The sequence below is a fragment of the Bos mutus genome, chromosome 16 (genome assembly GCF_027580195.1).
Source record: "Bos mutus isolate GX-2022 chromosome 16, NWIPB_WYAK_1.1, whole genome shotgun sequence".
Lineage (NCBI taxonomy): Eukaryota > Metazoa > Chordata > Mammalia > Artiodactyla > Bovidae > Bos > Bos mutus.
In genome coordinates this window covers 34,910,536-34,925,729 of record NC_091632.1, presented here as the reverse complement: position 1 = coordinate 34,925,729, position 15,194 = coordinate 34,910,536, and the positions used below count along the sequence as shown (strand labels likewise).

The 15,194-nt window shown below is 63.1% G+C and overlaps 1 protein-coding gene across 7 annotated transcripts; it reads left to right on the top strand.

Moving 5' to 3' along the window:
- The first annotated feature begins 2,552 nt into the window (after positions 1 to 2,552).
- DVL1 (dishevelled segment polarity protein 1) lies at positions 2,553 to 14,671 on the top strand. Of its 7 annotated transcripts, none has more exons than XM_070385023.1 (15): positions 2,553 to 3,039; positions 8,183 to 8,252; positions 8,377 to 8,498; positions 8,794 to 8,879; positions 9,129 to 9,264; positions 9,475 to 9,568; positions 9,693 to 9,762; positions 9,841 to 9,980; positions 10,054 to 10,130; positions 10,220 to 10,287; positions 10,424 to 10,576; positions 11,167 to 11,298; positions 11,494 to 11,661; positions 11,749 to 11,955; positions 13,334 to 14,671. In XM_070385023.1, the coding sequence occupies exons 1-15, from the start codon at positions 2,870 to 2,872 to the stop codon at positions 13,720 to 13,722; spliced, it is 2,082 nt and encodes a 693-aa protein (XP_070241124.1). In that variant the 5' UTR covers positions 2,553 to 2,869; the 3' UTR covers positions 13,723 to 14,671. The 7 variants fall into 7 exon arrangements, with proteins under 7 accessions (XP_070241124.1, XP_070241123.1, XP_070241122.1 ...); XM_070385022.1 differs by having other exon boundaries at positions 9,126 to 9,264; XM_070385021.1 differs by having other exon boundaries at positions 2,554 to 3,039; positions 8,776 to 8,879.
- Positions 14,672 to 15,194: the final 523 nt, after the last annotated feature.

Below are 15,194 nucleotides of genomic sequence, written 5' to 3'. Positions count from 1 at the left end.
GCCCAAGGATGCTTCTGCTGTTCCACTCCGTCTCCCGGGGGCAGAGTCTGTGCCTTGGGGACCCCAAAGTGCTTTCTTTCATCTGAAGTTGCACTGTCATCACCACTTCCTTTGGGTGGAAGGTCTGGGTGTCCTGGGGAGGGGCCTCAGGTCCTCTTCAGAGGGTTTATTGGACATGGGGGAGGGGAGCATGATGGGGGATATGAGGACAGAGGGCTGTACTAGTTCAGTCCTCTGAAAAGAGAAGCAGATGCCAGGATGGGCTTCAGTTCACGAGGAAAAAGAGGGAGGAAGCAGTCAGTGGGAGAGCCCTCAGGGGTGCCAGCAGGACAGGAACAGAACAGGAAGAGTATGAGGTAGAAAGAAGCCTGTTTCTCCAGCGCTGACCCTGTCTTCCAAGGCCCTTGGGGGGAGGAGGGGCAACTGTCACCCTAAGTCGGAAAACCCAGAGTGGTAGACTGACAACTCACAGATCATGACCTGCTGAGCAAGGAAGCACAGCCACCCTCACAGAGTCCGCGTGTGGCTCTCCCAGCACTGGAACTCTCACCTGCCGAAGGTGAAACCCTATCATTTTGAAGCCACAGTTTCAAGATGTCACACAAGGAGACCCACAATATTTGTTCCTTACAGTTCCTGGTTGGGGGATGGGAATGCTCTGTGAGCCAGGGGAAGGGCAGCTCTCTGGAGCAAGGGCTGCAGGCCGGAGATGGATAGCCCAGGGTAGCAAGCACCTAAAATTTATAAGGCACTTGGGGCAGCGGTCACTGACTGTCACGGGCTCGACTCTGAGTGGTCACTGTAAAAGGTGCTGGGGGAAAAGCAAGGCAGGAACTTGTGGTGGGGATCCTGAGCTTGGGTCCTCACCTACCTGTCCAGATTCTGTACGTGAGCAGGGTTGACATGCAGTAAAACGCCTGGGCGACAATTCAAAATAGCTGTTTTCTCTTCACACCCCTCAAGAACCCCCCCAGTGGCAAAAGCAGGGAGGGAGGCTGGGGCAGGGAGTTGTGACTCCCCCCAGCCTAGTGGCCCCCGAATCACAGTGGCCACACTGCCACTGGACAAGGCCCTTCCTGTCAGAGCTCAGGCTCTGGCCACAAACTCAGGCCCCTTGTAGAACCCCAGCTCGACCACATGAACATGGGTCCTGGGACTGGCTTCTGGCTACCAGCCTCTGTCCTGTGACTTGGGCTGAGAGTTAGGTGATCAGGTAGGAGAGAGAAGTTCAAGGGCAGGAGAGCATCTGGGACCCCAGAGCCCCTGCATCAGTGTGACCAGCAGCTATTTGTATCTGACCTGGGGGATCTGGTCCCTGGTGAGCTCTCAGGGTAGGGACTGTCTTCCTCCCTCCCCCGAACACCCAGCAGAAAGCCATGGTGACCCTTCCTTCAAGGCCATCTTTCCTGACTTCCTCAGATCACCTCTGGGGAAGCTGAGACCCAAGAGAAGAAGGCCCAGGCTTTGTTGAGTGGGCCAACCTCATAGAGCCCTCAGAGCCTAGGGAAACGGATGTCAACACCCCTGCCGAGGCTCACCTGAGGGTGGTCCCTGGCCTGGACTCAGGGACTTATGGAAAAACTGGCTCCTCCAGTCAGTGATGGACTAATGTGGCCTTTTCTTGTGCTGGTCCACTGAGCAAGGATGGTCCTGACCTGGCAGATGGGAGAGTCCAGGCTCCAAGCCAACTTCAAAGAGGGCAGCACCATCACTCTCAGGCTCCACCCTAGGTCCTCTCCCATCTCACTCTCGCCAGCGTGGGCCTCCTTCTAGTGGCCTCAAGTTTTCCTCCTGGGGTCGGAGAGGGAGAGCCGCTCTCCCCAGTGGCTGGACCCTTCACTGCTAGGGGGGCGCTGCTCCTCATATCCCTTGCCCCACGGAGGACCCCACGCAGGTTTGATGGACAGCAGCCAGGAAAAAAAAAATCTCTACACCTGCTGCCAGAGGGCCGTGCTCCTGTGTGCGCATAGCTGCTCGCGCTGACCCTACTGTCGCGTCCACACGGGGACCCGCAAAACGCTTGGCCCGTGTTTCTTGGAGCCCCCGTGCGACCTGGCAGAGGGCGCGCCAACTCGGAGCTGACGCGGGGTGGGGGTAGGGGGGCAAAGTGACAGAGTGGCATCGGTTCCGGTCCGGACACAAGAATTCTCAGCTTCCCGCGTAGCCGCTGCAGCACGTCGGTGTAACCAAGGCGCCGCCGGACTATGAAGAGGTGGAGGACCGGAGCCCGGCGGCGCAGAACCCCTCCGAGGGCTCCAGGCCGGGCTCGGAGCTTCCTGAGGGCCCCCACCCGCCTTCTTCCTGCCGAGCGCGCCCCCGGCCGCCCACTGGCCCGGAGCCTGACCCTGTGGACTGCCCACCAATGCGCGTGGCGAAGGCCGGGAGCGCGCGCCCTAGGCTCCAGGCCTGGACACGGCAGGAGGCCCCGCCCCTAGCGCGCCCCGCCCCCCAGGCGCGCGTGCGCAGCCCCGCCCCCACGCCGCTGGCCGCCCGGTGACGTCAGGCACGCCGCTCTCGGGCGCCCCCAGCGGCCGCTCGTAGCCGGATCCGCGGTCCCTTTAACGCGCGGCCCGAGGGGGCGGCGGCGGGGCGCACGGACGCGGCGGGCCTCGCGCCCTCCCTGCCTGCGTCCCGGGCCCGGGGCGCATGGGCGGCCGTGGGCGGCGGGGCAGCAGCCGGGGTGCTCGCGGAGTCGGGACCGGGGCCAGGGCCTGGGCTGAGGCCGGCAGGCCGGGCGGGGCCGGAGCGGCCGGGCGGGGACGCGGGGGCCTGGTCGCGGCCGGGCCGGGAGCGGCGCGCGGGCGGGGCGCGGGCCGGCAGCGGGGAGGCGCCCGCGTCCGAGGCCCGGGCCGGGCCTGAGCGCCGCGCCATGGCGGAGACCAAGATCATCTATCACATGGATGAGGAGGAGACGCCGTACCTGGTCAAGCTGCCGGTGGCGCCCGAGCGCGTCACGCTGGCCGACTTCAAGAACGTGCTCAGCAACCGGCCCGTGCACGCCTACAAATTCTTCTTCAAGTCTATGGACCAGGACTTCGGGTCAGTGGGACGTAGGGCCTGTGCGCGGGTGCGCGCGGTAGGCACCTGTCCGGCCAGCCAGGGCAGGGGATCCTGGGGCTGTGACCTGGGCGGTGTCTGCGCGCCCTGGTGCGTGTGTCCCACCTGTCTGTGCTCTGAGCATGGGACGCCTGGGCCCCTGACTGCCTGCCCCAGGGTCTGAGAGCACTGGACGGTGGGCGGACAGCAGTCCTGGCTTCTCCATTCACCCTGGGCCCTGTTCTGAGTGTGTGTTACTTGTGGTGGAGGTCTGTAGTCGAAGTGGACCTCCGAAATCCCATCTTGGCACCTGTCAGACTCAGGGTCTGCTGACCCCCTTATGTGGAGGGCAGGTGGGATTCATGAGGCTTGGGGTCAGAGGAGTTTCCAAGCGTTGGGGGGAAGGGGTTAGGGAGGGGACAGGGTGCCAGCCACCCAGTGGGTCTCCTAGTTAGCACGGGGGAAATGAGGTGATCCGGGACAAGGGCACAGATCTGTCTGCAGGGGTCTGCAGAAGTTTCTGGAGGCTTAAAACAGCATTCTTCTGGCCGCCTTCTCCAGGGTCCTCAGGACAGGGCAGGGGCCAAGGGTCACTGGGCAACATGGGGCTTTATTCCACCCACCCCAGCCTTGGGGTTGCTGGCCACAGGGCCTGTGTCCCTGCTGAACTACATGCCACTTGGGTTCCTGAGAGCAGTGCAGGCCAGCTGCTGACTCGGGCAGCCTCTGGGTCATAGTTCCCACGTCTGCCCTTAGGAGTGGCTGTCCCGGCTGAGGGGACTTCCTGCTTGTGCCGGGCCAGGCCTCTGGAATGGTGAGTGGTGAACTGGAGGCTGCCTGGACGCTCGAGCCCTGACCCAGCACAACCACGGGTAACCTGAGTCCCCCGCTCGGCAGTGCTGGGGGGGCACCCAGAGGCCGCCTGGGTCGAGCAGGTGTGCTTGGGCGCCCTTAGGCAGCCCGTGTCCTTGTCTGTGGCTGCGTCTTAGGACTTTGACATTGAGGCCATTTCCTGGATTCTGTGGTTTGCGCTGGCCCTGGGCAGTCCCAGGTCAGGTTAAGCTGAGGCCACTTTGTGGCTCCCAGGGAGGCCTGAGGGACATGGGGGCAACTAGACTGTCTCATACCCTAAATACCAGGGAGAGGCAGAGAACAAGGAATGGGTCCTTGGCAGCCCCCAGCCCTGCTGGGCTCAGGTTAGGAGCTGCCCCCAGGCCAGGCTTCACAGGGTAGGGCATAGACTGGGGAGCCTGGTCCTGGCCACTGGCTGCCCCCTACCCGCCTCAGCTGGTTGATCGCCTACAGTCTCACTTCTCTGAGCCTGCTCTGCTTTGGCTGTGAGCATCAGGTATATGAAAGGGTGCTTTTGTTTTTTAACTTAGTTTATCATTTTAACAAAAATTACTGAAATCACACATGCTCTTTCACACACTGAAGGGAGTGTGTGACAAACTGTGTGCCCAACCCCCCAGGTTGCTGCCCTGGGACCATGATCTGGGGTGCAGCCTGAGGGACCGACCCTCCTACTGTGTCTAATAGCCACTGAGCTGCAGAGACCCCTGCCCCACGCCAGGTGCACTCTCAGCAGAGGCTGTGCCTGCTAGAGGATTTTCAAGACCCATGGGTGCCCTGGCCCAGGAGGTCATGGTGGGCAGGCAAGATATGGGTCTTGAAGCAAGAGTAGGTGTTCTTCAGGTTGTCTAAGCATGACTGGGATGTGAGGGAGGGAACAAGACCGGGCTGGTAGGCTGGGCTGGGACAGAGGGAGGGATTGGGGTGACTCTGGAAGGTGCAGTGGGCATGGGCAGACAGAGCAGGGGTGGCTCATCTTATCCTCCACTCCCACCCCCAGACCTGTGGTTGGTGGCCTGTTGGCCTCAGGGACCCTTGGAGGGGATCTGCTTCCTTCCTTCCCTCTCCTGAGATCTACCTACAGAGTTCCAGGTTCTGTTTATTCTGTAGAATCATTTACTCAGTGGAATAAATTTCCTCTGGGAGTGTCTGATTAGTCACCCACACTTTAGTATAAATGAGAGCTAGAGTCTCACCTTGGCTACCTAATGGATATAGCTGGAGATTGGAGAAAGAGGGGTCAGGCCCTGGCTGGGCTGGGGAAGTGGCCCCCTTATGAGAGGGGTGGCCTCAGATTGGGGACTGTGAGGTCCCTGACCCTGCTGAGGCCTCTGTTCCTAAAGTCTCAGTTCTTGGCCTCTCTGGCCAGGAAGGGAAACCTTGCTAAGTCTAAGGTGTGGCCATAGCCACTTGCTCTGGCCAGGCCCCACTCTCCATGAGCATCTTTGGCAAGTGGGTAGAGCATCTTTGGCAAGTGGGTAGAGAGTCCTGCACCTCCCTCCCACTCTTCCCATCCAGGTCATAGCTGTGTGTCCCAGTGAAGCTGGGGAGACTCTCAGAGCCTGTGCTGGTCTGACCCAGAGGTGCTAAGCATTGGGCTTGGTGTGCAGCCATGCTCACAGGCTTCCACTGCCTTGTGGACTCCAGGCCTCCCTGGACTTGGCAGTGGCCCTGGGCCCTGCATCTCTGGGCCAGAGCTCTGGTCTGCAGGGCCATCTGTTTGTGGGCCCTGGGGGCTGTGGTGGGGGCTGTGCTTGGCCTGGTCTAGGCTGCCTGAGCTCCCACTCTGCCCTCTGCAGCTCTGCCCTCTGCAGCCAGTGCCCCTGGTGTTGAGAGGTTCTAGATGCCTCACCCCCTGGAGCTTGCAGTCAGGCGTGGAGGGTCTAGGGTCTAGACCATTCACCCTGGAGCCTTCAGAGCCCAAGCCTGGTCAGGAGGCAGTAGGGGGACAGATGAAGGCTCTGTGGGAACTGAGGATCCTGACTCCTGGGGCACCCCTGTGTCTCTGAGGACACAGGCGGGGCATCCCACTGGGTCTCTGGAAGCCCAAGGGTCCCTGGGCTCCTGGCTCGGAGCAGGGAGCCTGCTCTGTATGGGCCCTGCTCTGAGCAGATTCCTGGCTGGGGCGCGTCTGCGGGGGTGGCGGGTGGGGCTGGACAGCCCAAGTTCCAGGTTATCATGGATCTCACCAGGAATCCCAGAGCTGGGGGCAACATGCCAATGGAGGTTCCCCTGGGTGGCCACCCTGAGGGTTCGTGTCTTTGCTGACCACAGCTCCTGAGGTCTACTCTCAGGTTCAGGGAAGGCGCTCTGGTTGTTTGGGGGGCATTTCCCCAGGGTTGGTTGAGGCCTCCCCAAACCCCACCCCCAACCTCGTCCCTGTTCCTGGCCATCACTAGGGATGGGCAGCACCGTGCCCCTGGTGCTGGGCATGCCCCTGGGGAAGGCAAGGCCCTCCCTCTCCCTCCCTGCTATCCTGACTAGCTGCTCCTCGATGCCCTGACCCCCAGGGGGAAGGCTGGGTGCCCTTTAGTTCTGACCAGAAGGTGTATATCTCTCAGGCTGGAGAGGACTGGGGAAGCAGGGCCTCTGGGCTCTGGTCAAGGGCATTCATGTGTGAGTGGGCTGCATGGGGGCCTCAGGCAGCTCTGGGTGACCGATTGTCTGGAGGCACTGGCCGTGCAGGCAGTGGGGGTTCAGGGTGCCGCCTGAGGTGTCCACCTCTGGGAAGCCCCATGGACCTTGTGCTGTGAGTCAAAAGGGCGGGAACATGAGTGCAGGGAGGGAGGGGAGGCTGCGGGCCAGGCCACCTGGGCTGTGAAGTGAGAACCAGGTCCCCCTGGGTCTCTTGCTGCAGTCACTCAGAGGTGGTGCTTGGGGCCTGTTGGGTCCCCTGGAGGGCTTGCTGCAACCCCCTGTCTCCTGGCTGCAGCCAGCAGAACCCCAAGTGTCCCCAGGCCACCACAGGTCTTCATGTGGTGACACCTTCTGTCATCTTGGGCTGGGTCTCGGCCTCCTCAGAGCTCAGCTCTGCCGGACTGTGGTGCATGATGGAGGCTGCAGACACTTTGTCTGTTCCTCACTGGGGAGAGGGGCTCCTGAGAAATGACTCTTGTCCATTGTTTTGTCCACCTCATCTGTGCCTGTGTGGCTGGCCTGGGAGGCATCTGATGGAATCACCATAGGACCCTGGCGGAGTGCCCCCTCCAGGCTGCCCTGTCTCCTCTGTGCACTCTGCCTTGAGGTCTTGGGCCTCTCCTGGTGGGTGGGGTGGACTGGAGCCTTGCTCTCTGGGGCCTCCTGCCCCCTGCTGCTGCCTCGGACATGCCGAGTTGAGGTGTCTGGGCCCAGAGGCCACGAGGCTACTTCCTGCTTGGTCTGTAGCTCCTATTTCTACACTGGGCCTTCATCCCAGGTGTGGAAATCTGCAGTGTTGGGCAGGGCTGCGCTCCAGGGGCCTGCTGCCGGCCCCGCCCTGCCTACTCTGCTCCCTGGGCCTCCGGGAGGCCACAGTGTGGGATGTGTCTGGGCCACAGCACTGTCTGCCCTGCCCCATGGCCCTTCTCTGCTACCCTTCTCACCCCTTTGAACCGGACTCCTGGACCTCCCCAACCTGTTTCTGACCCCAGGGTCATTGGCTTCCTTCCCAGTTAGAGTTGCCCTGGGCCTTGGCCACCTGCCTCTCCTGTCCCCACCGGCCCACCTGCTGGGGGCAGCATGAAGGGACAGGCCAGGCTAGCCGTTGGGCAGTGGGTAGAGCTGGTGACCTTCAGGGCCTGAGGCTTCTCCATGGGCCCTGCTGGCCCTGCACTTGTCCGCCCTTCGAGTTGGGCCAGTGTTGTTAGTGGGGATCTGTTTCTGTCTCCTTGGCTGGGCCAACAGGTCAGGAGGGTGGTGGCCCGTTCCTGGAGTGTGAGCTTGCAGGTCTGTGTGCCGTGCATCTCCTGGGGGCTCTGCCCACACCCTACTTGTGCTGAAGCCTGCTGTGAACTGAGCCCTGCCGTCACAATACGAAGTCTGGGGGAGTCACACAGAGCAAGGAGGATACTTGTATTTGTATCTGGGCCCCACGGGCCCTGGGTGGAGTCCTTGGAAGGATGGTGATGGTCCCCAGAAGCGGAGGTGCTGGGTGAGGGCATCCGCACAGACTGGCATATGGGTGTGTGGCCGGATGCCCCGTGTGGCCAGATGCCCCATGTGACCCACACCCCGGACAAGCTGGGGGCCTTAGTCCAGAGCCCAGTGATGGGAGCAGGCCCCAGTGTGGCTGCCTCACAGCTGCGTCTGCCTGCAGGGTTGTAAAGGAGGAGATCTCTGACGATAATGCCAAGCTGCCCTGCTTCAACGGCCGTGTGGTCTCCTGGGTGAGTCCATGGGATGCTGGCAGAGGGCCCTGGGCTGGTGGGAGTGGAAGAAGGTGACTGCCCATGCCGGTGCCCTGCTGGGGTCACCTGGACGCTGGTTCCTGAGCCCTGCTCTTGTCTACAGCTGGTTCTGGCTGAGGGTGCTCACTCGGATGCAGGGTCTCAGGGCACTGATGGACACACAGACCTGCCCCCGCCTCTTGAGCGGACAGGCGGCATCGGGGACTCCCGGCCTCCCTCCTTCCAGTAAGGATTCTGGGGGGCTGTGCTGAGCCCAGTGGAGCTGAGGGGCTTGCGTCCTGCCAGCCTGTTGGAAGTGGGGAGGGGCAGCTGAGCAGGGACCCACGGTCAGTAGGTGCTGGTCAGCAGAGGAGGGGCAAGTGGAGAGGCCCAGAGTGGGCCGGCGGGTAGATGGGGGCTCTGCTGGAGTTGAGGTCCCACTGGATGTTGGAAGGAGAGGAGCTGAGAGGGTGTTTGAGGCATGAGTGGCCTGGCCGCCCCAGCCCAGCCCTCCTTGGCACAGCCCGAATGTGGCCGGCAGCCGCGATGGGATGGATAACGAGACTGGCACGGAGTCACTGGTCAGCCACCGGCGGGAGCGAGCCCGACGCCGGAACCGTGAAGAGGGTAATGAGGCCATGCCCTTGACCTCCCTGGGACCCCCGTGGGCACCCCAAGCCCCTGCTGGCCCCTCTTCCCCTGGGGGTCCCTTGGCAGAGGTTCCAGACCCAAATACTCTGGACCCTAGTGACCCCTCAGCAGCCCTGCAGTCACCCTGCCAGCTCCCAGGTGAAAGCGTGCATGAGGTTGCAGGGGCTTCCCATGACTTCCAGGGGATCCCATGGCCAGGCCCCGTCCCTGCTGTCCCCACAGCAGCCCGGACCAACGGGCACCCAAGGGGGGACCGGCGGCGGGACCTGGGGCTGCCCCCTGACAGTGCGTCCACCGTGCTGAGCAGTGAACTTGAGTCCAGCAGCTTCATCGACTCGGATGAAGATGACAACACAAGCCGGTGGGTGAGGGTGGGGGTGTAAGTTGGGGCAGGGTGTGTGCCCTGGACCACACATGTATGTATGCATGTGCGTGTGCACATGGGCAGGACACCCTGCTGGCTGCGCACTGTCTGCAGGGTGGGGATGGTTTCCCCAGGTTCAGCCTTGTCCCTGCCCCTTTGAGTTCAACTGTATGGGGGTGGCCAGACCCTGACTCTGGGCCCCCCCAGGCTGAGTAGCTCCACGGAGCAGAGCACCTCCTCCAGGCTCATCCGGAAACACAAGCGCCGGCGGCGGAAACAGCGCCTGCGGCAGACAGACCGGGTAGGTGCAGACTGGGCAGGTGTGGGCTGGCAGGTGTGAACCAGTCAGGTGTGGACTGAGCAGGTGTAGGCTGGGGCGGGCAGATGGGTCCCACTCACAGCCCCTCACCTGGCATCCCCTACAGGCCTCCTCTTTCAGCAGCATCACGGACTCCACCATGTCCCTCAACATCATCACCGTCACACTCAACATGGGTGAGGCCTCTGGGGGGTGCTGGGCAGGGCACAGTGGTGCTGGGGGCACACCTGCTCACCACCCACCCTGCCCTGCAGAGAGGCACCACTTCCTGGGCATCAGCATCGTGGGCCAGAGCAATGACCGGGGCGACGGTGGCATCTACATCGGCTCCATCATGAAGGGTGGGGCTGTTGCTGCTGATGGCCGCATCGAGCCAGGCGACATGCTGCTGCAGGTGCGGGCTGGGAGAGCTTCTGGTGGGGGGAAGAGCAGCACCCCCACCCACCATGCTGACCTCTTGCCCCCAGGTGAACGACGTCAACTTCGAGAACATGAGCAACGATGATGCTGTGCGAGTCCTGCGGGAGATCGTGTCCCAGACGGGGTGAGGCGTGTGGGGGTGACACATGTAGGGGTGGGACAGTGGATGGGAGGGGGCCGCCTGGGTCACCTTGTGACCCGCCCACCCCACAGGCCCATCAGCCTCACGGTGGCCAAGTGCTGGGACCCAACGCCCCGCAGCTACTTCACCATCCCGAGGGGTGAGTGACCTCCTGGGGCCAGTGGGGTGGGAGTGGGGCACCTAGCCCAGCCTGAAGGGCTTCTTCTCTGTCCTGTGTTCCACTTCCCCCCAACACCATCCATCTGTCCGTCTGTTGCCATGCTATGGCTGCCCAGCGGATCCAGTTCGGCCCATCGACCCAGCTGCCTGGCTGTCCCACACGGCAGCATTGACGGGAGCCCTGCCCCGCTATGGTACGAGCCCCTGCTCCAGCGCCGTCACGCGCACCAGCTCCTCCTCACTAACCAGCTCTGTGCCTGGCGCTCCGCGTAAGTGGCAGCTCACAAGGTTGGGAACCGAGGCTCTGGCCAGGCACTCACTGGGTGCGGTCGCCCCTGAGGGCCACACCAGCCTTGAGTATTCACAGTGCTGCCGGGTCCTCCTGATTAGATGTAGGGCTGCCTGGTCCCGCCCTCCTCCCTGCTCTCTGTCCCAGCAATGGGAGTGGGAGATGCCTGGAGGGGCTCAGTGAGCCCTGGGGTCTGCGTGGCGGGGGCAGGGAGAGGCAGGTGCCTGTGTGGGGCCCTCACCCTGCTTTCCTGCCACTAACATGACTAATAGCCCCAGCCCGCAGGGGAGGGGGTAGAAGATGCCTGATATTGGCCCCTGGGGCTCTGGTCTGCAGGGTCAGGGGGCCTTGCCCTAGCTGGACAGGGTGGGAGATGCAGGTCCAAACCCCTCCCGCCTAGTGCCTGTTCCCTGACCCTGCAGGGCCATTGAGCGCTGGCACTGAGCCCCACAGTTGCTTGGCCAGCAGAGCCTGGCCTCTGAAGTGGGGAAGCAGGCCAGGCCTGGGGTCTGTTCTGACCCTGTGCCGCCCGTCAGCCACTCGGGCTGAGGAGGGGGCCATGCCTTGCAGAGCTGGAGGAGGCGCCGCTGACGGTGAAGAGCGACATGGGTGCTGTTGTCCGGGTCATGCAGCTGCCGGACTCGGGCCTGGAAATCCGGGACCGCATGTGGCTCAAGATCACCATCGCCAATGCCGTCATCGGTGAGGGTCCTGTACCCGGGGCTGGGGCCAGGTCCCTGCCTGACGTGCCCGCTGCCACGCAGGCACAGATGTGGTGGACTGGCTGTGCCTGCACCTGGAGGGCTTCCGCAAGCAGTGGGTGGGTGGGTGGGGGTGGTTGGGGGTGAGGGGGGCGGGACCGGGTCCCTGTCCTGACTGCTGCCTGCTGCCACCCAGGGGCAGATGTGGTGGACTGGCTGTACGCGCACCTGGAGGGCTTCCGCGAGCGGCGGGAGGCGCGCAAGTACGCCAGCAGCATGCTGAAGCGTGGCTTCCTGCGGCACACAGTCAACAAGGTCACCTTCTCAGAGCAGTGCTACTACGTCTTCGGGGACCTGTGCAGCAGTGAGTGGGGCTGCGGAGTGGAGTCCCAGAAGGGAAGGCCGCCCTCCCCACCCTCACCCGCACTCCCTCTGCCCTCCCCTCTCGCAGATCTTGCCGCCCTGAACCTCAACAGCGGCTCCAGTGGGGCCTCTGATCAGGACACGCTGGCCCCACTGCCCCACCCGGCTGCCCCCTGGCCTCTGGGTCAGGGCTACCCCTACCAGTACCCAGGGCCCCCGCCCTGCTTCCCGCCTGCATATCAGGACCCTGGCTTCGGCTACGGCAGCGGCAGTGCTGGGAGTCAGCAGAGTGAAGGTGAGGGCCCCTACCTCCAAGCCCAGCCCCATCCCCCACAGCCTGGCTCTGCCCTGCGTGCCCGCCCCCTGCCCTGCACTCCCATCTGCTCTGTGCTCGGGCCCTGGGTGGATTCTTCTGAAAGGGGTGAGTGGTCAGAGGCTGGGGAGAAGAGCTTAGAGTCTTAAGGGGTTGTGTGGGTGTGCTGGTGGTCCAGACGTGGCAAAGGCAGAGAGAGATGGTGTGAAATGGGGGCATGGGATGTGATGGCCCAGGGTGGGGGAGCAGCAGAGGGGTCCTGGGACCCTCCCTCCAGCACCTGCAGCACAGCAGGGAGCAGAGGTGACAGTTCCATAGATAGCTGCAGCCCGCTGCTGGGACGTGAAGGGAAGCTGAGCAGGGGGGTTGTGGTGTCACAGAGGAGCACCTGTTGGGACACTGTCCTGAGGCTGAGTCGGGGGTTAGTGAGGCCCATGGGCACATGCTCCTAAAAGCACCTGGGGAGAGATCTGGTAGGTGACTCAGTAGACCCAGAAGGGGATAGGGAGAGAGGACAGTGGATTAGGGGCAGCAGTCTCCAAGGGGAAGCATGTTGGGTGCTAAGGCCAGTGGGCACATGCCCCCAGTGTCTGGGGAGAGGTCTGGTGGGTGGCTTGGTGGACCCAGGAGGGGATGGGGAGAGAGAACAGTGGATCAGGGGCAGCAGTGTCCAAGGGGAAGCGTGTTGGGCGCCGGTGGACCTTGCATAGGCCCAGCTGGCGGTGTGGGTGCCCGGCCGCTGGTGTGTAACTCCTCTATCCCTTGCTTTGTGCTGAGCAAGCCTTAGACTGAAGGACTAGCGGAGCGGACCCTCGGGGCCGGTAAGCCAGGGTCCTGCTCGGCGTCCCCCTCCGCACGTCCCTAGCCAGTGGGCATCTTCAGGTTCCCGACATGTCCTGAGTGCCCAGGAGGGGCTGAGCTGAGTAGCCGGCCAGGGCTCTGGGGGCAGATGAAAGGCGGGTCTTGGGTGGGGAGCCCACGATGGCTGGCAGTGCCCCGGGCACATGGCCTCCTCTGGGCCTCCGTTTCTCAGTTGCAAAACGGCCCTCGATCCAGGCACTGGTGTGAGGAGTGGGGATCAAGCTGGCCCTGGAGCATCCCTGCCTGTCTGCCACTGCCCGCCCTGCCCCCCACCCCCCCACCCCCCACAACCGCATCTCTTCTCTGCCTGCTGCAGCTGCTCCTGCTTCCCTGGGCTGGGCCAGTCCAGCCCTCACATCTGCATGGCTGCCCACCCCAACCTGCACCCGCTCAGGACCGCTGGTGTTGCCCCTGGTGGTCCCGGCCATGGCCGTCTGTCTTGGAAGAGGCAAGGTCTAGTACTGACCATCCCATTCCTCTCCCCCGTTCTTGACCCCAGGAAGCAAAAGCAGTGGGTCCACCCGGAGTGCTGGCGGGAGCAGCCGTCGGGCCTTGGGCCGCGAGAAGGAGAGCCGGTCGGCTGGAGCTGGGGGCAGTGGCAGCGAGTCAGACCACACAGCGCCAAGCGGGGCGGGTGGCAGTGGCTGGCGGGAGCGTCCCCCTAGCCAGCTCAGCCGTGGCAGCAGCCCACGCAGCCAGGCCTCAGCCGCCGCCCCAGGGCTCCCCCCGCTGCACCCCCTGACAAAGGCCTACTCAGTGGTGGGTGGGCCACCTGGGGGGCCACCTGTCCGGGAGCTGGCCGCTGTCCCACCAGAGCTGACGGGCAGCCGCCAGTCCTTCCAAAAGGCCATGGGGAACCCCTGTGAGTTCTTCGTGGATATCATGTGACTGAGGCGAGAGTGCCTTCGGCCCAGCCCTGCTGTGGGGAGTCCCAGAGTCCTGCTCTTGCAGGAGGGCTCTGCTCCTGGAGCTTGTGTGGGCTTGCCTTAGCGGCCATTCCAGGTTAGACCTGTGCTTGCTGCCATGGAGTCTGGGCCTGGACAAAGTGGCAGCAGGCTGGAGGGGAGGGGCTGAGGGCAGCCCAGACCACCGTGATCTGGATGGTGGCTCATCCATCCCTGGCTGGAGCTGTCAGTGCAGACCCTGGGCAGGAGGGGCATCTCCCTGTGCTCAGGCAAGTCTGACCCACTCCTCTTGGCGTATGCCTCAGGGACCCCAGCTTGCCCACAGAGCTGCACATGGGGCCTCAAACTGAGCTGAGAGGTGGCCACTAGGCCTGGGCCCCACCAGGTTCACAGGCCCCACCCATCTTGCCTAGGCCAGGATTGGGGGGTTCCTCTCGGGGTTAGAATCATAGCCCCAAGGTCCCTCTGTGGCTGCCCAAGGTAGGGATCTAATTTATTTATTTATTGTCTGGCCTGTGTGCTCTGTGGGGTGGCGGCCAAGTCAGCTGTCCCCTACCCCAGCCACCAGAACAGTTTCGTGTATCCCCCCTGCAGGGACACAGGTCATGTCTGGAGGTGTGCGGGAAGACAGTGAGGGGGAGGCGGCAGGATGGGGGACCCTGAGGGGGGGAGGGCCACAGACGCGCACAGCTGCTGCAGGGGCAGGGTTTAGAGCAGAGGGCATGGCCAGCTCAGCCTTCCTCGCGATCTTGGGGTGGCATCCCACCCACCCACCCACGCACGCACACATACATGTCGCTTCCGTCCGGCGTCTCTGGCCTGCACATGTCTGCACTGTAGATACTATATCTAGTTGGGAGCATCATCCAGATAGTTAATAGAGCTGCTTCTGTGTAAATGCTATTTTAAACACTAAAAATCGTTTAATTTTATGGGACTGATGTGTGACCTGTGTCTCTTCCACACTTTAGGAGGTTGGGATGCAGGGGCTGGGTCAACTTCCCCAGGGTCCAGTTGAGAACTGACCCAGGACTGGCTTGGTGCTGTCCTCTGGGTGCCAGCTCACCAAGGCCCTGCCCACAGCTGACCTGGCAGGCAGTCTTGTGTCTGTGGTGCTGGCTCCTGGCTCTGGGGCAGGGGTGGGGTGGGGGGTAGGGGTCCCTGTGGCTGGTGCTGGCCATAGTGCTGACCCCCCAACCCTGCCTGGGCTCTGTCCTTGGTGCTGGAGGTGACTGGCCCCCATTCTGCTGGCTCACCGGCCAGGGAGAGAGAAGGAAGCTGGGTGCCCCCTCCCTTCTGAGGAGGCCTCTGCCTTGTGCTGGGGCCCAGGTCAGGTACACACCCCTGCAGAGGGGTTAAGAAAGCCCCACCCACCTCCCAATATCCCACTCTTGTGATGCTTGGAGAGGATGCTGGGTGGGGGCCTCCCACTGGGCCCAGCCAGGCAAGTGACAC